General features: G+C 40.0%; 1 protein-coding gene across 1 annotated transcript in view; it reads left to right on the top strand.

The window, feature by feature from the left end:
- The window catches only part of CA8 (carbonic anhydrase 8), an 84,934-nt gene that overhangs the window by 42,598 nt on the left and 21,704 nt on the right, over nt 1–20,632 (top strand). The window contains exons 4-7 of the mRNA XM_025477803.3: nt 657–752; nt 6,370–6,432; nt 8,857–8,905; nt 10,307–10,419. Of these exons, the coding sequence (XP_025333588.1) occupies nt 657–752; nt 6,370–6,432; nt 8,857–8,905; nt 10,307–10,419 (321 nt within the window). The remainder of the gene's footprint in view (nt 1–656; nt 753–6,369; nt 6,433–8,856; nt 8,906–10,306; nt 10,420–20,632) is intronic.

Raw genomic sequence — 20,632 nt, 5'->3', positions numbered from 1 at the left:
ATCTCTGTATATCCTTAGAGAACTGAAATAATTTACCAGAATTTGAGGCTGGCTTTGTCTTATTTTTGATGGAAATACTGGGTGACACAGTATTCAATTTTGCAGGTACTAATCCCTGGCATGAGTGCTGGTGTTTATGCCCAAACCCAGAGTTTTGTTCTATTGAGAGCCAGATGGGATAGTATTTAAGGAAAGGCAACTAAATCAATGTAAAATCTGCCAGTCGTGTTAGTTATGCTCCTGATTAGGCCCTAAAGCAAGAGGCAGCGATCCACTGAGCATCACCTCTGTTCAGAAATAAGGAAAAAAACTCATACAGAGAACCTGTGTTAAAGCAGTGGTCTGGGGGATCCCTGGGTGGCTCAGCGGTTTGGCGCCTGCTTTCGGCCCAGGGCGTGATCCTGGGGTCCCGGGATCTAGTCCCGCATCGGGCTCCCTGCATGGAGCCTGCTTCTCTATCTGTGTCTCTCATGAATAAATAAATAAAATCTTAAAAAAAACAAAAAGCAGTGGTCTGTTTGTGTTGACTTGGGATACTTTTGTTGTATGTGATACCATAGAGATGTAATAGATACAATTAAGGAGAATTAATCTATCTTTGTTTTTCTAACTGGAAATACATTAATAATGAGGTGACCTGTCTGTTGTTTACTCAGCTCCATCTTATCCACTGGAACTCGACCCTGTTTGGCAGTATTGATGAGGCCGTGGGGAAGCCGCATGGCATTGCCATCATTGCTTTGTTTGTTCAGGTAAATGGTCTCCTCCTGTGGTTATTGTATTGTTCAGAGATGCTTATTTCTAATTCCTTTGCAGAATATTTTCTGTTCTCTCTCCATTTTATTACTTTTTAAACTCCTGTACAGAGAACACAGATAATTTAAAAACAGAAAACTTGATTTTTCTGGCTGGTGAGAGAGCAGCCATATTCATTGGTAGAAAATGGTTTATTTAGTTAGTAGAAATTTTCTTCATGCTGGCCTTTAGGGTCTTTGGAGAAATGATGTCGAAAATGTCTCCTGAAGGTAGGAGTTCATTTTATTAATGAAAAAGAATTTTTGAAAATGTTTTTGGACTCTGGCTTACTGCAAAATTGAAGAAAAATCAATAATGTAATCATGTAGCAGATTCTTTTGCCTCTTTGTTATTAATAATTTTCACTCTTAAGATGATTTGAAGTGTCCAATAGAAAACACTGATAAAATAAGACTGGCAAAGATCTCGGTGGATATAGTCAATTTAAAGTTTAGATTTGAGCTCTGTGCTGGGCAGAGGATATTAATTAAATTTTGTGAAACATACGAAAACAGACCACATACTTTCAAAAGTAAAAATTTAATCTAGTTCCTCGCCACCCCCCACCGCCCATCGTGAATCTCTTTACCTTTGTCTTATCATCTGTTGGATGTCCTAAAAGATGAAGAGATGGAAGAGACCCTGCTTTCCCCCTGCCTTCCCTATCCTACAGGAGAGAAACCAAGGGCCAGAGAGGTCAGTCACTGTTCACAGTCACACACAGTCACTGTCAAGGGTCAGAAACCATTGCTGTAACTCTGTAACTCTGTTTGGTTCCAGGCTGCTTCCTGGAAAACGTGGGCCTGGAGTAGTAATATTAGCATAGTGATCATTAGTAACTTAATTTTCCAAAGGGAATTGGGCCTTTGCAAACCTGCTTTCTTTTGTGTGGTACATATTTCAATAGTATTATTAAGTACAACAATTTTCCATTATAAATTTCTTTCTCAGGTATTTGTCTGTTGATGGTTGGAAGCAGTCACCTGGTTTTAGCCTTTTAATATTTTACAACCGGTATCTTGAAAGTATCACAGGTCATAGAATTTAAAAGCAAATTCTTAGAGTTTTAAATGAGCCTTTTTAATGTTCATTTCATGGCTTTTTTTTTTTTTTTTTAAGCAAGGGCCTATATTCCTTCTATTTTATAACTGCATTATATAAATAGAATGAAATCACAGTATCAAGATATTGGTAAAAATGTTTTTAAATATACACATACATTTTGATAATCTTTAGTGCACAAAAGTAGTAACTGCTGAAGTCCATTTTTGTGACCTGAAGAAGTTAATAAAGCACCCAAAATTGAGAAGTTGAGGCTATAGAAGTAGAAGGCAATGTCTTGTTATTTAAAAATAATAAAATAAGAATAAAATAGTACAAATAACTGAGCAGTCATATCTAGAAGGAACACAAACATGTTAGTTTCATCTCTGGAGTTGGTATTCAATAAATATTTGTGGATGGAATTAAGTATTAAAATATTTTCACTTAGTGATCCTTAGCCTATTACAGGTGGGGACTGAAGGAGCTCTAGATTGGAAAGCCAGGATTCTGGGGACTTGCATCACTAGTCCAGGAAGAAGCACATCATTGTAGGCAAGGGGAAGCCTGAGAGCAGGCACACTTGTTCTAATTGGCCCCAGGTTTGCTGTGAGGAGACGTTCCAGTGATCTAGGAGAGAGGAAGGTTTCAGAAAACCTGAGAGTGGAAGTTCATGAAGGAAAGGAGGACTGATGAGGAGGGTCCACTGAAGCAGAGCGGAGTGGGTCTGACGTCCATCTGGGGCTCTCACACTTGGGCAGGAGCAGGGGAATGGGAGCGGGGAGGCAGAGGCAATGTGCACAGGTTTCCCTTTTGAGAAGCGTGGCTCAAGAAAAGAAACACAGATGGGGTAATAGCTCGTGCTGATGTACAGGAATGTCCTCTTTGTTTTTTTTAAAAATCTGCGATCTGCCTGTATTTTTATTCTGAGCAAAAAGCACTAGTGCAGACTCAGAGTTTAAAAATACTGGGGGGGGGGGGGAAGGGATAGTTGATGTGAAAGAGTCCTGGAGGAGACAGGAGGATGCTGAATGGAGAGTTTTGTGGCTAGCCTAACCCCGGATAGGAGGGGGCACCCACCCTTTCTCCAAAATAGAAGGTCAGGAAGAAAACATGGGTAGAAATGGGATGAATTTAAAGGTGAAGAAAGGCAGGAAATTAGAAGAGCTCATGCCTGATGGCCTTATCTGTGAGACCTACAAAGCAAAAATATTTATAGTGTAAGGGGGAAGCATGGGTGGAGGATTGGGTTTTGAAATAGCCCAGGAAGGGAACGATGATAGACTTGACAGTCAGTGTGGGAGACCCACTTGTGACTGAACATCATAGACTATACAGAACAGGATACTGTAGATTGTTCTCTATCCAAGTTAAAGAGTAGAAGATTCTAGCAGATTGTTGCATTGATCTCTCGTAGAGCAGATGATTTTGGAAGACACAGGGTTAGAGACTTGAGGGTGGTTGGAGAGGTGTCGTTCAGGTAGGTGGGAAGGGAAGGAGACAAAGCCCAGATGCTCCTGAACCGTGGCTCCTTAGATTAGTGAGTGGAGAGAGAGAAAAGAGGGTAAGAGCTGATGCATGAGAAGCTTTGCTCAGAGGGAATGGTCTTTGGAGCTGAAGTTTTCAGAGTGAAAACAAATTCAGGGTGTGTTCCCAGGTTGGGTGCTGAGGTGGAATGGAGCTGAAAGCCACGAACTGAGGGGCGGTCAAGCTGCATTCCAGGGTGTTGAAGTCCTCCATAGTAGCAGCGGGAGGTGATGACTATCAGGGAGTGGCCAGCAGGTCATTTTTAAAAAACTTGGTGACAGCATTATTTTGCAACAAGTAGAGCGTGGTGGTATCTGAGGAGGATGGTCCACCCAGAGAAGGACGGCCTTGTGCCCGTGGGGCAGAGTATCCACCAGTGGGTGACAGCAGGCCACTGACCACAGCCTTCAGCCCTGTCCCTGGAGGAAATGGCCCAGTGTCCGCTCTTAAGGCCCGGGAGAGCTGTGCCTTGAGCAGACATGAGGGGTTCGCGCAGACCAACAGGTGGTGGTAGAGCTTGGCAGAGATGGGCAGAATCCTGTTCCAGAGGGCACAGCGGAATGAGGTGAGATAGAGTGAGAAGTTGAAAAACACAGGGCCAGGGCTGGGCAGGGCTGATGGTTTGTGTTTTGGATGGCAGCGAAGGATGGCCAAGGTGAGAGGGAAGGAGGTGTTGGTCTCATGGTTGTTGGCACACGCTTGGCTCCAGGCTGTTATCACCTGGACTGCTCTAGAATTCTGGGGACTGGGCTGTACAGAGTTTCATCTGTACTTGCTCTTTGGTGTTTATAACCTCTTCCTACAGCAATCTGGCAAAGAAGGAAAGAGAAGAGATGGAGCAATAGCTGGAGTTTGTTGCAGGTTTAAAACTCTTGCCCACAAAGTATGGAATCTTTATAGAAGGAGGAGCCAGTGATAGTTAAGTGTTACTCTATGTAAAAACTGTACCTGATGCTGTTTGGCATGCCAAGTAAGGATAATAATGGATGATATTAATTGAATTAGGAAGGTCCATGCCCTCTTCTAAGGTCCTTGTTAGAGTCTCTTACCTTCAACCCCTGTCACTTTACCCGCCTGCCTGCTCTCCCCCACTGTATAGATGAGGAAGCAGAAGGACATAGAAGTTAACTTGCTTAAGGCTAAAAACTTGAGTCCAGATCAGAACCCTGGGCATCCAGTGTAAGTGGCCTTGCCCCCAAACTACTACAGTATGTGGCCTTACAACATTCAGATAAGGATTCTTCAAAGAGCTGTAATCTGACAGAAGATACATGAAAGGAAAACAGATGCCAACTGAGGCGTCATCCTCCAAATGCCACATCATGGTTAAAGCAGTACAATGAAGAGAGGTCCGTTGCCCTTGCAGATTGGCAGAGGCTTCTGCTAATGCCTAGGCTTCTGCACTCAAGAGTACGTTTGCCTTACATGTTACTTTTTTAACTTCAGAGAATTCATTTTCCATCTTTCACGCCAGTCTGAGGAATTGCAGACACTTGAGAAACAGTAGAAGTCTTGACTGTTTTTGAATTGCTTGTCTTAGATTATGTAAGTTTCTTGTCTCTCTTCCTTCCTCTCTGCTGCCCCTTCGGCTGGCACATTTCACATTTGGTGCATGTGGAGAGAAACTGAGAGTGTGGACACGTTGGCAGCTTTTCTAGCTCCTATAGGTCATCCTGCACAAATTTATATGGAAGAGAAAAAGCAAATGATAACATTGTTTATCTGAGATTTTAAAATATTTCTTATTATTGTCCTCCATTGTCAGGGACCATTGAAACCTGGTTGAAACATAGAAATCAGGTGGCCTTTAGAATTTTCACAGTTAAAGTCAAGAATACTTAGTGTCAAATTTCTTTGAAGTCTCACACACTTTGGAGCATTTTATACGCTAAAAATATGTAAGGGTATATAGTATTTTAAAATAGAAGGCTATGAACAGCATATTCTGATGTATTTAAGAATAAAATTATACAGTTATATCCAGTAGTAATCAAGAGATGTCCTGATGTTGCTGACTTTAACATATGAAATCACAATCTTACTTTTCTGAATTATTAAATATTTCAGCATAGATAAAGTCTTTATAACAATGGTCTAGAAATGCCAAAGGTAAAAATGAAAGGATTTGGAATGTGATGAGCAATTTTAATTCAGAAATAGCCTTGAAATGTTTATATCACAGTATTATATCATCGGATACACAATTGACCCTTGAACAAACATGGCTTTGAACTGCATGGATCCACTTATACATGAATTTTTTTACAGTAGTGTAAATGTATTTTCTCCTTCTTCTGAACTTCCTAATAACATTTTTTTTCTATCTCACTTTTTTGTAAGAATGTGGCATATGATACATAATAATATTCAAAATATGTGTTAATTGACTAGTGTTATCAGTAAGGCATTTGGTCAACAATAAGCTATCAGTAGTTAAGTTTTTGGGAATCAGACATTATATATATGTAATTTTCTTTCTGTCTCTCTTTTTTTTAGGTTTTATTTATTAATTTATGAGAGACACAGAGAGAGAGGCAGAGACATAGGCAGAGGGAGAAGCAGGCTCCCTGTAAGGAGCCTGATGTGGGACTTGATCCCGGATCCTGGGATCACTCTCTGAGCTGAAGGCAGACACTCAACCGCTGAGCCACCCAGACATCCCTATATATGTGATTTTCAATGGCACAGGAGTCAGTGCCCCTAACTCCCTCATCGGTCAGGAGTTAACTGTATATAGCACAGTGGGTGATAATCTATACACAGCAAGGTGTATTTACAATGAATTCTTAAAGCTGTCTAAGAACTAATACGTTCTTATATTAGCCTCTCTTACACCTTCAATTGCCTTATGTAGCTATTGATGTGGTTATTAATAAAATGGTCATTTACTTATTCCCTGAGAAGGCAATTCAGGGAGACTTGAGCTTCACTTTCTGTTAGTTATTTTGAATGAAAGCTAAGTATTTAAAAATTGTTGTGGTATGGTTTATACTTTATGCATTTCAGATAGGAAAAGAACACGTAGGCTTGAAGGCTGTGACCGAAATCCTCCAGGATATTCAGTACAAGGTAAGTTATTGTTTAAAAGCAAATAGAAACACTGGTCTTGAAAGAGGTCCCCAAGATCACTCTCAGATATGATGCTTCACTCAGAGGGTAGCTATTCTCATGGTTGTAATTTATTCCAGAGGAAGGACCCACGTGTAAAAATGAGGTCAGTGCAAAAGTACGTGGGGGTAAAGTCCAAGAGAAGCCAGGCACGAGCTTCCAGCTGTCTCCTCCCAGTGGAATCACAAGGGGATGAACCTCAGTCTTTTGGCAGTGATATGCCATGATATGTGTGAAATGTTACCAACCAGAGAAGCCTTGCTTCGTGTACAGGGATTTTATTAGGGGTCAGCTATAAGAGCACGCAGTGTCTGTGTAATGACCCTCAGCTGCTCCGACGCCATCCCTCCTACTCCCAGCCCCAGCAAAACCAAGCTGTCATCATAAGTCACATTGTCAGGATAAACCAATCTGGTCCAACATAGCCCAAGCATAGCCCAAGGCCTTAGGATACAAAAACACTCTTGTCAGACAGAATGTTGTGAGACCTCGGAGCCAGTCCTCAAGACAGACATCTTTTTGAACAACTCAGTCTGCTGAGTTAACCCTTCCTGCCCACTGGTTATAGGAAAGTTGTGTAAGTGAAACAAATTAAAATTATGGCAACTATACTTCAAAGCATTTATGTTAAAAAAAGAAAAAAAGACAAATACATGTAAGCTGTAAGATCCTATATCTCAGAGAAAGTGATTTGGTTTGATGCGACTCTGGCGTGATTCAGCCCAGCTTTGCCTGGAAGCCCAGTTCTGTTACAACCAGTACTTTCTATGCTTTTATTGGATGGATTGAATCGGAGAGGCCTTGGAGGGCAGTAGTTTAATCCTGAATGGCTACGAGAGATACAGTGCAGAGATCCAAAGACCCAAGGCCGATCCCAAAATCAATGAGAATGAAGTTTGATTAGCTCTAAGCCAGAACAAGCCCAGGGCGTCTTGGACCAGGCAAGAACATCCACCATAGATTTCCCAGGCAGGCTTAGAATAAATCCAGCTACCAAGAGAAGGCACAGACTAGTCAAAAACCTGGTAAGGAGGCGGAAGGGTACATTTTGACTGACATTTGTCTTAATGGCTTGAGAAACGTTCTTTTATTCCTTCAGCTCATACGACATTCTTTTTTATGGAATATAGGGGGCTGGTGGGAAGCAAGTGAGCTGGATTCTTTAATGTGTCAAGTGGAAGTGAGAAAGAGACTACGAGGTTACGCATTCACTTGCCCTGTTATGTCTGCATTGATAGAGTAATCTTAAAAGAGATCTCCAACTACCGTGACAAATCTTTTTGTCTCAAGGGCCTGAGCAATTTAAGTGGCACTATTTAAAATAGTGATTGCAAATGTGAACTGTTGAGTAATGGCACAAATATTTTATTGAAGTTATTTTTATTTTTTAAGATATTATTTCTAGAGATATTATCTCTAAGAGAGACATAGAGAGCACAAGCAGGAGGAGTAGCAGGCAGAGGGAGAGGGCGAAGCAGGCCCTGTGAGGAGCAGGGAGCCTGATGTGGGGCCCAATCCCAGGATCCCGGGGCATGACCTGAGCCGAAGGCAGACGCTTAACTGAGCCACCCAGGTGCCTCTGGAGTTATTTATTTTAATTTTATTGAAGTTTAAAAGCAGCTTTGATAAAAGTTGATTAGAATTGAATATTTTCTTTTTTTTTTTTTTAAAGGTTTATTTATTTACGTGAGAGAGAGAGTGCAGGCTGGAGGCGCAGAGAGAGGGAGAGAGAATCTCAAGCTGACTCCATGCCCAGTGCACAGTGCAGCATGGGCTGAACCAAATACAAGAGTCAGACACTTAAGCGACTGCACCACCCAGGCGCCCTTAGAATGGAATGTTTTCATTCAGGTGTTAGTTTTCACTCTCTGGAGGACAGGACATCTAGAACATAGAGACAAGTTATCAAATGCAAATGAAACAAAATGCAAATTTAGGAGACAAGTTGTGATGCCAAGAAGGTTAAGAGTGGAGGTCAGAGTAGCAGGAGGAAGGTTATTTCAAAAGAATTATCTGAACCAGGGTTCAGGCATTTTACACCAAAAGCCCAAGTTTCTGGTGTGGATGTGCTCAGAGCAGGAAAAGTAGCTGGCGTGGGCCAGATAGACACTAGGCAGACAACTGGAAGTTTTACTCCAGGAATTATAGGGAAAATCAAACTGTAGTAGCAAAGAAATAGCCACAGACTCAGAACAGGAGTGTCTTGTTGGAACCAGATGCTTTGGCTCTGGTGAGAGGACAGAGTGAGATACCTACAGACCCATCTGGTCCAGGATGTTACTCAGAAAAGGCATCAATCTGGGTTTTTAGTGCTAGTAATTTTTTTTTATTCTAAAATTAAGAAATTTTATGTTAACATAGGGTGATTTTTTTTTTCTTTTTCAGGGGAAGTCCAAAACAATACCCTGCTTTAATCCTAACACTTTATTACCAGGTACGTGTTATCTTTATCGCATAAGATCAATTGTAATTGGGTGAATATGATTGCATTGTTTCCCTCAAAATGCATGTAATGATATATTATTAGTTAATAAAGTTTCTTTACAATTCGCTTTCTCTGTAGTAAGTATCAGTTTCTGATTGGTCTAAACATGAGAGCAAACATTTTGAAGTAATAAATGTTTTGTCACTTTTGCCATTATTCTCTGAAGAGTTTCCTTTGGATTTTCATTTGCAAAAATCGCTACCTCTGTGTAGAGCATGAACGTAATAACAATACTTTGATATACTTCTAGGATTGGTCAGTGAGGTTCTTACTAATCTCTAGAGTGAAATAAAGTTTATATCATTTTATAAGGTAAACCCTTTGCAGTGATACTATCATATAAGTGTTAGTCTAATTACCTCGGCATACCTAAACATATAAGAATTATGTATAAAATATTCGAAACATAGTTTGTAGTTAAAGGTTGTTTTGTGCAAGATTTTGGTCTTCACTTTGTTCTGTCTAAATTATGTGCTGTTACTTAGTTTTTTGATCAAAACCAAATGTGCTGATGCATTGTATCTTCTATGCCCTATGTTTAATTGCTCTAGAACAAACCAGTTTTTGTCATGTGTTGAACATTTAACCATCGTACTGGATTGTGAATGCCTCTAATGCAGAGCTAAAAGATTTCATAGGAATGCTTTCTTTTGTCCTATCATACTAGGACTTTAATATTTTAATAATATTTAAAATATTATTTTAATATTTTAATTAGTTTTAATTCTCTCAGAGATAACTAGAACCGAATAGTTAGAAAAACAGACTTTGAAGTCAGACTGCTTGGGTTTGGATCCTGGCTCTGCCAGTTATTAGTTGAGTGACCTTGGGTAAGTTATGTAACCCTCTGTCGTTCAGTTTCCCCATCTGAAAAATGGGGCTGATAATAGTACCTGTCTTGTGGGTTTGTTGTGAGGGTTAAATGAGTTCATGTAAAATGCTTAGAATGGTGCCTCACATGTAGTAAGTATTGGGTTAGGTGTGAATAAGTCAAGTAAATCCTTCAATAAAGTAAAACATATCACAGATACACTTTTTCCAAAGTGACTAAACTTGATACATACTTACACATATATATGTGTATATCAAGTTTTATAGCCACCTTTGGATTACATAGTGATACCTAGATGGAAGTCACTATAAATAATAGAGGGTTTATCACATTTTCCCATTGGTTATTTTCTCAGTGATGATTAGTTTAAGAATTCATGTGTGAGGCTGTAATTTAAAATGACCTCATCCTGAAAAGTGTTGTTCAGACAATTTGTAACTTTGAGAATTATTGTTGAAATATTCACAATTATTGTTAATTAACTAACTTTTCTGTGACATGTCCACATGGTTGCACAGATCCTTTGCTGCGGGATTATTGGGTGTATGAAGGTTCTCTTACCATTCCACCTTGCAGCGAAGGTGTTACCTGGATATTATTCCGATACCCTTTAACTATATCCCAGCTGCAGGTGAGTACGGCACTTTAAATCTTTCAGAAGTTCTGAGTTAAAGGTTAAATATTGTTTCTGCAAAAGGGAAACGTCTGTTGTATGCTTTAGTTTCCTTTAGATCAGTCATGTCTTTGCAGATGAAAGTTAGATGTTTTGAACCAGTGAAAGCAATGGAAAGGTCAGGGATGAATAAAACCCAGCTGTCATTTATGATCTGTATTTTAAAAGTTTTTATAGAGTAAATAGAAGTCACTGAAATAGTCAGACTTTTGATTAGTCTAGTTATTTCTTTATGTGGGATTTCCCAGGATTGGAGAGGAGAGAGTTTTGGAAGTGAAAATGTTGGTTATTTCTGTGAGTCATGTAGGCTTTGTAATACTTCTTTGGCTTGCCCAGGAAAGTTCTGGAGGCAGGAAGGTGAAGTAGGTAAAAAGAATGCTCTGCAAAGAGCTGGGTGGCTCTCTAGCCCCCTTTTTGGTCACCTACTTCCCACTTCGGGCTTTGCATAGGTGCTCTAAATGCTGATGCACAGTGGGTGGGGGCACTGAGTTGAATTGTCATGGGACGTTAACTGGTGGAATATGAAGCAACATCATCATTATAATATGTTTATGTAATGATATGATATCATTACAAAAGTATTTTTTTTTAAAGATTTTATTTATTTATTCATGAGAGATAGGAGAGGGAGAGGGAGAGGGAGAGGGAGAGAGAGAGAGAGAGAGAGACTGGCAGAGGGAGAAGCAGGCTCCATACAGGGAGCCTGATGTGGGACTCGATCCCGGGTCTCCAGGATCACGCCCTGGGCTGAAGGCGGCGCTAAACCGCTGAGCCACCCAGGCTGCCCAAAAGAGGTCCTTTAAATGTCTCCTGTCCTCCAGGGATCTAAAGGATACATTCTTTTCTTTTTTTTTTTTTTTAAGATTTTATTTATTCATGAGAGACACAGAAAGAGAGAGGCAGAGACATAGGAAGAGGGAGAAGCAGGCTCCATGTGGGGAGCCTGATGCAAGACTCAATCCTAGGACCCCTGGGATCATGACCTGAGCCAAAGGCAGATGCTCAACTACTGAGCTTCCCAGGCATTCCTAAGGGATGTGTTCTAAAAGGCTCAATTTTTTTCTTTATGATCAGCCTCAGCAGATTTAGGCTATACTCTAAACAAACCAAGTTACCTTTAGTGACTTTTTACCAATTTTTTTTATATCCCCTATCACTTTCTAAGAACTTTAAGTTTATTAAACTACTCAGTAAAGCCTTCTTTTGCTTGTCCTTAAATCTTCAAAACCCTTTCAACCTTTAACAGTTTCTTCTTATTTTTCTTTTTCTAAGGATTAATTTTAAAAGTTCCCAATTTAGCTTCTCCATCCTTTTAAAGACTTGGATCACATCACCTTTAGGCCTTCATATTTTTAATATGAAAAATCCCTATTTATTCATTCATCCCTATGTTCTTATAAGAGACTCCTCCTGAGTGCCAGGCAGACACACAAAGGATACAGAGATTAAAACACAGTCTTTACCCTCAAAATGTTGACCATAGAGTTGAGGAGGCAAACAATCATATGGTTATGTTAATTATGAGAAGTAAGGTGCTCCAGTAAACACATAGGAAAGAAACTCAACTTGGCCTGGGAGGGACAGGAAATAATTCCTGATAAATAGTGGGAATAAGTCTGGTAAAGGAGAAGGAGGAAATGAGAAATTTGAGTTTTCAACTTATTTTTTTAAGATTTTATTTATTTATTCATGAGAGAGACACAGATAGAGAGAGAGGCAGAGACACAGACAGAGGGAGAAGCAGGCTGCATGCAGGGAGCCCGATGTGGGACTCGATCCTGGGTCTCCAGGATCACACCCTGGGCCAAAGGCAGGCGCTAAACTGCCAAGCCACCCAGGGATCCCCGAGAAATTTGAGTTTAATGTTAGGAATAGATGTTTGGACTAATGATTATGGGTTTGGATTCTGACCACAAAGATGGTAGCTGCTGTTACAGATAAATCTCAACATTTCAGTGACTTATCACAGAAGAAATTTATTTATTTATTTTAAAAAAGATTTATTTTTTTTTTAGAGAGGGTGAGTGTACAATTGCACCAGTGTGGGGGGGTTGGTGGGGGCAGAGGCAGAGGGAGAGAGAGTCTTTTTTTGGGGTGGGGTGGGGGGGAGAGAGTCTTAAGCAGACTCCATGCTGAGTCCAGAGTCCAATGTGGGGCTCAGTCTTATTACCCTGAGATCATGACCTGAGCCGAAACCAGGAATCAGATGCTTACCTGACTGCACCACCCAGGTGCCCCAGAAGAAATTTATTTTTTATTCAGAATCCAGCAAGTGGGTTTCTGATTCACAGTGAAGGCTTCTCTCTCTGCAGTTGTTCTGGGAACCAGGATTTCCTGAGGGCATCCTGTCCTTTATAAGAGAACTCTTCCAAGCTGGTAGGGTCCTACAGGACTTACTACTCCCCATTTGCCATCTGGTTACTCCAGATCCCTTCTTTCACTGGCATCACATTTCCAAGCAGGGAAAAACGTGTGGGATTAGCAGGTGGGCATGGGAAGGCTGTGCTTATTGTTGGCTGCCCCATCCAGCTCAAAACTGAGAGAAGCTGCAACCTTGGCCACCCTGAGCTGGGGTGGGAGAGTTGTGATTGTTCTCGGAATTACCTATATCAAAGATCAAACATCCATTTGCATTTACTTTTCTTACAACTTGCTTCTAGGACCGTTATGCATATTTCTTCATTGTTGCTGTGTGTAGCACAGAATCTTAGATGACTAAGTTTCAAAGCAACGAGGCTTAATATGCAGTATGTTTTGTGATGCTGAGGATTCATTCATTGGCCTTTATATGTCACTGATTCTATTAACACAAGCAATTAATGATAAGGTAATATGTTGTCATAGTCCTGTCTTCCTTTACCCTTGCCATAGGCAGATGTTAGTATGTGGAATTTCTCCTTTGAGAATAATTTGGGTAATTTATTCATTAATGAATGCATTTATTGATTGATTTGGTAATTAATTTGGTAAGAAAAAAATTTTCTATATTCCAGAGGCTGTAGTAGGCACTGAAAGTGGGAGGACCAATAAAATATGGTTCTCATCTCAAGGAATTCATCATCTAGGGGAAAGGCAAATATATTCACATTTAAAGAACAGTAATTTCATGTGAACACTGCCTTGGTATAACATGAATATGTCCTAGCACATAGGACAGGCACCTGATAAGATTTAGCCAACTGGTAGACCTTCACCAGTCCAGAATTTGGGTGTGGTGTGAGTGTTAGTGGGCATTACCATCTGGGGAAGAAGTGTCTGCATGGGTACAGAGGCATTTGAAGATGCCCACTGTTAGTGTAAAGGGCCAGTGTCATGAAATAAAATTGGAGAGGTAATCATGGACCTGACATTCATCAGGGAGCCTGATGTTGTGCTGTGGAGGTTTCTTGAAGGCAGCAAGGAATTACTGAATGTTGTGAGAAAGAGTGAGAGAGAAACAAGGCCAAGTCTGAGTTTGAGAAACCTCTCTGTAGCTACAACATTAAGATGTAAATCTGAGTTAAGATTGTGACAGTGAGATGAAAGGAGAGGAATGGCTTCAGAAATACTAAAGTAGTAGAATCAGTACAATTGGTGACTGACGACATGGGAGGAGTTCCAGAGAGGACACACCTGCATATTATTCCCTGGATTTTGGCTTGAGTGATTGGTGCATATAACATATCACTCTTCACCATGACAGAATAAAAATGGAAGAGCAGGCTTTATGGAGAGTATTAGGAGTTTATGATTTTAAATACTGAGAGTTTGAAATGCTTCTAAGACATCCAAGAAAGAAGTATAATACATAGGTGATAGTAGAAGCCATCCAGGTAGAAGAGGAGGTCCTTTAAGGAGAGAAAAGAAAGGATGCAGAGCATGGAGAGTGGCAGCTGATAGGTGCATGCATTGGGAGAGTTGTCTCCATGGACTGACTCAAGGGTGGGAAGAGTAGTCAGGAGGTTGATGGGATGTAATGTCTGGAAGCCAAGGGGAGTATGGGTTTTAAGGAGGAGGGAGTGGAGAGATGAAAAGTATCAGATTTTGCACACAGTAAGTGAAGGGTGGAGAGGTATTAATTGGATTGAGCCACAAAGAGACATGGTATCTCAGACATGGAGATGAAATAGGAGCAGCTGAGTCTACAGTCCCATTTGTTCAGCATTGCTTTGTTTAGGAGTATTTTTCTAAAAATAGATCAAACCTTTTAGCGAAAAATAAAACTTTATTACCACAATAAATTTCTGTTTATTGAAAGTTAGCTGGGATTAACCTTGTTGAGCCACAGAAGAGAAGATTCTCAATTCCTCTTAGAATTCCATTAAGGATTCCCTTGCTAGCATGTTAAAGCGTGGGAATGTCACAGTTGAACTATACCGTGAATGTTAAGTGATATTCTGTAAATGTGAGAAATAATGTTTTTACTCCCCTGTTGACTAGCATACTATGCTAAAATTCAGAGACAAATCACTGTGCCTGCCTTTGTGTCTGTTTGGCTGTCTTCAAGGGGAAACTTGCTTTCTGTTATCCCTCTGAGTAAAGCCAATGACAAACTCTAATAACCCTGACCCACCAAAAGTAATGTTTCTTCATTGTTGTTGGGAAAAGCCATATCTTCCTAATTGGGAGTCAAAACCAAAGGAATGTGTATTGGAAGGAATAACATCAACTGCTCTTGAGAATAGATGACTTTCCAACTAGCTACAGCTTTTTAAGAAAAAAAGGTTTAGGTACTTTAAGAAAAAAATATTTAGGAACTATTAGCACAAAGTTCCATTATAGCATCTGTTCAGAGGGCAGCAGTGGTAAAATGCCCACACACACATATTAAAATGCAATTTAGAATGGTCTTGGAAAAAAATCTAATTTTAGGAGAATATAAATTAGTCTGTCCTTGAATGTTTCACTGTTGCTGCTCATATAACTTCAGAGAAAGCAGAGCAAAAATAGAAAAGGTCCAGAGAGGGCAGTAAAAAATGAGAAGGACCACAGGGAGGGATGGGATTCTAGAATCTAGACCAAGAAAAATTGAGACATCTCCTATTACTGCCCTTAAAGAGGAGCAGACAGAGGCGGTCTGTCAATTATAAAATATTACTTGTATGTAGAATAACAAAAGGTATGGCAAACAGTAGATAGTCTTTGCATAGCTGAGTAGATTGAGAAATAGAAAACTTTATATTGAAGGAAAAACATTTCCTTTTAGATCACAAGGTTAACATACGTAAATTAAGCTGCTGGGCATTATTATGGAAACAGTTGGTATCCTGGAATATACCATCTGCCATAGGAAATGGCAGTAGCCACATTAAAGAAAAGGCTCTAAATCATCATAGTATTTTAATGAAATGCACAGCAACTTAATTTCAGGAGGAGTCTTCTGTTGACGTGTAGTGTTGATGATTAAGCCTATCCTGGAACATTTACATCTTCCTGGGTACTCAGAATTCTAGAGTATGCAACTGGAAGCCTCTGCTCAGTTGAATTTTTCGTCTTATTCTTGGTTAGCATACCATTTGCTAGAGAAAAAAAGCATGCGATCAGATAGATTTGAATGAGTATAATTTTCTTTTATTTTGCTATCATCCCTGTTAAATTACTTTTCGTTAAACGGTGGTCCAAGTATGAGGAAGCTGAAGGAAAAAAGCTTTCTCAGTTGAATTGTTATGTTTGGAGATGAGATTCCAAGAACAGAATGAAAAATACCAAATTTCAGCAAATATGTCAACAGATTGTAAGATACATCCTAATTTCTGGAGACATTAAAATGTGAACAATATTCAGAATTGATAAAATGTGGTATTTTGGTACTGTGGCATGTGTAAGTATGCACACATACAGAGAAATGATTAAATTTTACTCTCCTTTTCTTTTTTCTCTCTTTTTCTGTTCCCCTCTTACTCATCTATTCCTATTTCTTAATTTACCTGCTTTCTCAGGTTAGATGCGCCTGTCTTTGTTTTTTTCTTTCTCTTTCAACTTCAGTAAGTAACACCAGTGAAGCAAAGGACTATGTTTATTGTTTTATGCCATGTGGATCTATGTCTGTTAGAACTTGGAAGACCACTTTTAATTTTTTTTTTCTCAGTTTTGCCTCCTCTTCATCCTTCCCCATTCCATGTTTCCTAGAGGTTGAAAAGTGTGACTCTTCACAGCTCCAAGCCCCAGTAAGGGCATGGTGTGTGCTTGGCTGGTGGGACCTGGGAGCCCACCTGGTCCTGAGCGACTGACAAATGAGGTCTCATTAGGTCCAGGACTCAGCAGTAGGGCCTTTCTTGTCTGTGTGCTCCACATGAGTTTTGAGGGTCTGTTAACCCTAAAGACCCAAGTTGTTGTGGGACCATGGCATGGTCATGTCTGAAAATGATTTCAAGTGATTTGGAACACTTGTGAATTTTCTTTTGTATCCATGAATCTCAAACTTGGGTGGGCTTGTTAGAACACAGATTGCTGCCCCACCCCTCCACTCCCCACCCCCCTGCCCCTAGTTGCTGATTCTGTAGGACTGGGTAGGGATTTATTCCAGGAAGCACACTTTGAGTACCCTTATTTCTTGTCCATTTGTATTTCCCTCCATGTATAATTTAGAGCAGCACTCTAACACCAGAATGCCAAGTTTCTCAAGGTAAGCATTGGCGATCCAGTGGAAACAATGATGTGAGCCACATATATAAGATTAACATTTCTAGTAGCCACAATAAAAAAAAAAAAAAAACTAAACAAACAGCTGAAATTAATTTTTAAAATATTTTATTTATTTATTTGAGAGAGTGCAGAGAGAGAGAGCATGAGCGAGGGGGAGGGGCAGAGGGAGAAGAAGAAGCAGGCTCCCCACTGAGCAGGGAACCCAATGTGGGGCCTGATCCCAGGAGCATGGGATCATGACCTGAGCCAAAGGCAGATGCTTAACCAACTGAGCCATGCCGGCACCCCATGAAATTGATTTAAAGATTGTATTTTAACTTAATGTACCCCAAACACCATTTTAACATGTAAAGAATATAAAAAATCCTGGGTGGGATATTTTTATACTGTTCCTTCTTGCTAAGTCTGACTTCCAGTGTGTGTCCTGCACTTGTAGCACATCTCCAGTCAGACCAGCCACATTTCAAATGCTCAGTGGCCACAGGAGACTGGTGATTACTGCACTGGATAGTGCAACTCTAGATTTTCTCTTCTGGGACTGCTCCCTCTTCCCTTTCTTAAAATGTGTTGTTTTTAGGCACCTGTGGGGATTTTTTTTTTTTTCCTGTGGGGAATTTTGGATGTATTTCCTCAGTGACTTCCCTGATAGAGAGCACTTGCCCTGTGGTCACGAACTCTGGACTGTAATTCTTTTTTTTTTAAATATTTTATTTAAATTAAGTTTGCCAACATGTAGTATAACACCCAGTGCTCATTGCATCAAGTGCCCTCTTAGTGCCTGTCACCCAGTCTGGACTGTAATTTTTGACTACGTTTGCTTATGTGTAACTCATCAGTAACTGTTCTCTTGTGAAGATGGGAAGAGACCAGGACTTGGGATTGGAATAAGGGAGGGTTGACATCAGTCTTACTGGGTAGAGGGTATTGTCTTCTCCAAGCTCTTCCTCAGAAGAATTAGAAAAGACCAGACTAGGAGTCAATGACAGATGAGTTGGTTTATGGATGAAAAGTCTTAAAAAAAAAAAAAAAAAAAAAAGCAGTGATTTTAGAAAAGAAGTGAAATACTGGGCTGAAGAAGAAGATGAAATAAAAACGATAAGACCAAATATATGAAAGGTGGAGAGACATATAAATGACATATAATCTCAGTGTATATACATGTGTTTATGGGCTATTTAAGCATAGCTTGCTTTTCATGCTTACTTGATTGCTGCCATAAGGAATTATATTGCTCTAATTCATGTAATGTCATTGCCTGATGATAAAAGAAAATAAAATGAGAACATTAACTTTCATGTGTCCTTTTTTCTCTTTTAACATGGTAACAGAGATGCAAGTCAAAAAAAATCTGTTAAAAGGATATGCATAGGAACTTGGGAATTTTTAAAATTAATTAGTGCCAAACCCCAAGCCCTTTAAATTAGCACTTTCAATGCACTCCTAAAGAAAGTGGTTTTAAAGCTGAACTTGGAGTGAATAACCTGATTCTTGAGTCAGTGAAGGTTGGAGTCAGTGCCTTAGACCAACTAGAGTGCATGCCTGGTTCAGAGAACAGTAGCTATTCAACTCTGCTCCTTTCAGAAGACCAACATTTCTCCCTGAATCTTGGGTCTCTGTTCTCTCTCTCTCTCTCTCTCTCTCTTTTTTATATTGGTTAAAAACAAATAGCCATGTTTAAGTAGAGTAGCATTAAAAATTGACAAAATCATCCCTACTAATCCGCGTGATAGTGAATAGTCTCTATACTGCCCTGACATTTGAATTTCGTTGCAGACTTTTATCCTGAAATATTATTCTGCTCATTTCTCACTACCTCTCTTTTCAGTGGGAGATAATGCAGGACGCGCTTGAAACCATTTGAAGTGACTAAAGGTTTTGAGGGGTGGTTACTTCAGAAAAATTGGCATTTCAGAAAGACGTGTTCTTCCCTCGATCTCTGTTGATGTTTGAAGTCTTCAAAGTGTTGCTATGATCAGAGAAAAACATTTCTTGTGAAATAGTTCTCTCCAAGAATGCAGCGATTTGAGACTGGCTGGCTGTGGATTCAGATCGTCTGTTCTAGAAGAAGCAGTTTTCACAGAATTTGCTTCAGGCTGAGGTCTGGGGCTTGAAAGATTTACTGTCAGTTCAGAATATGTAAATATAAAATTAACCTGGCTTTAAAATAAGCTTCAAAGTCATTCCAAAATGCAGTATTTCTTAAGTTCTGCTTAGGCAGTACACTTTATAGTCCGCATTGCTCAGCAGTGACCCCATGCACGGTTTGTAGATTCTTCTTGCTGCCATTACGTGTGATTACATGTAAAATGGGTGCGAGGAGGGAGGACTGTCTGTTTTCTCAGTCAGTTGGTTTATTGTTTCCAGTCTACTTTTTGTGTAGAAAATTGTAGCTAAATATTTATCTCAAGGTGCTGAAGGTTTGACTTCAAAAGAAGTGTTAGTACCTACTGAACACTTCTGTGTGCTGCAAGGACGCTGAATGATTCTCATTAATTATCTCACTTCTTAAACTGTCCTTGCAAATATGGTTACTATCATCTCTTTTACACATGTGAAAACTGAGGCTGGCCAGTTTGGGTCTTAAGTGTCTGAGGCTGAACACTTTTGATGAAGAGCCCAGCTGCCTTCACCTTCATAAGTCTCCCGTTTGAAAAAGCCTGACTAGGTTCCTTTCTACTCCAGACTTAGAGAAAAAGTCAGTAAAAAAACATTCAACAAATAATGACAGGGGATTCTCTTGCAACCTTGGCTATAGAAATTTTCCAGGTGCAACAAACGATAGGTGATGCCCATATTTCCAACCTAAGATCCCAAGAAGGTCTAGGGAAAAACCACTGTGTCGCTTAAACAGCTAATTGCTTGTGTCACTGGCACTTGCTACAAGTACAGAATGTAGGTATTATAAAAAAGCAAACAAACAGGACAGCGCCAGGTTAGGGTCAGTCTTACCCCATTTAGGGAAAACATGTGGAGACACAAGAAAATAAGGCCTTAGATGTTAGATTTCTAACTTGTGTGCTGATCTAACAAGTGACTTCCTTTCCCCTCAGCTTGGTTTCCCCACATATATATGAGTGGTTGGAATATTGGAATCCTGTGTGATTCAGTTCTTTTGTGATCCAGGAACCCCTTCTTAGGAAATGCACATGTAAAATTTTGCATATCATTTGGGGGTTTCATGAGCCCCTAAAGTCTCTAGGGGTTTCTAGACTTTGATTAGAACCCCCTGAATTGATTTGCATTTCATTTTAGTTCATGAACAGCAAAATTCTGTGGCTGTGCTGTATGAAGCACTTTTGTATTTAAAACCCTATGATAGGGGCACCTGGGTGGCTCAGTGGCTGAGTGTCTGCCTTTGGCTCAGGTGGTGATCCTAAGGTCCTGGGATTGAGTCCCTCATCGGGCTCCCCAGAGGGAGCCTGCTTCTCCCTCTGCCTATGTCTCTGCCTCTCTCTCTGTCTCTCGGTGTTCTCATGAATGAACAAATAAATAAAATCCTAAAAAAAAAAAAAAAACTCTATGATACACACTTGGTGGACTTTTGGTG

Source organism: Canis lupus, chromosome 29, assembly GCF_003254725.2.
Source record: "Canis lupus dingo isolate Sandy chromosome 29, ASM325472v2, whole genome shotgun sequence".
NCBI classification, from domain to species: domain Eukaryota; kingdom Metazoa; phylum Chordata; class Mammalia; order Carnivora; family Canidae; genus Canis; species Canis lupus.
Note: the sequence above shows the minus strand (reverse complement) of the source record. Positions and strands in the feature narration are given on the sequence as shown.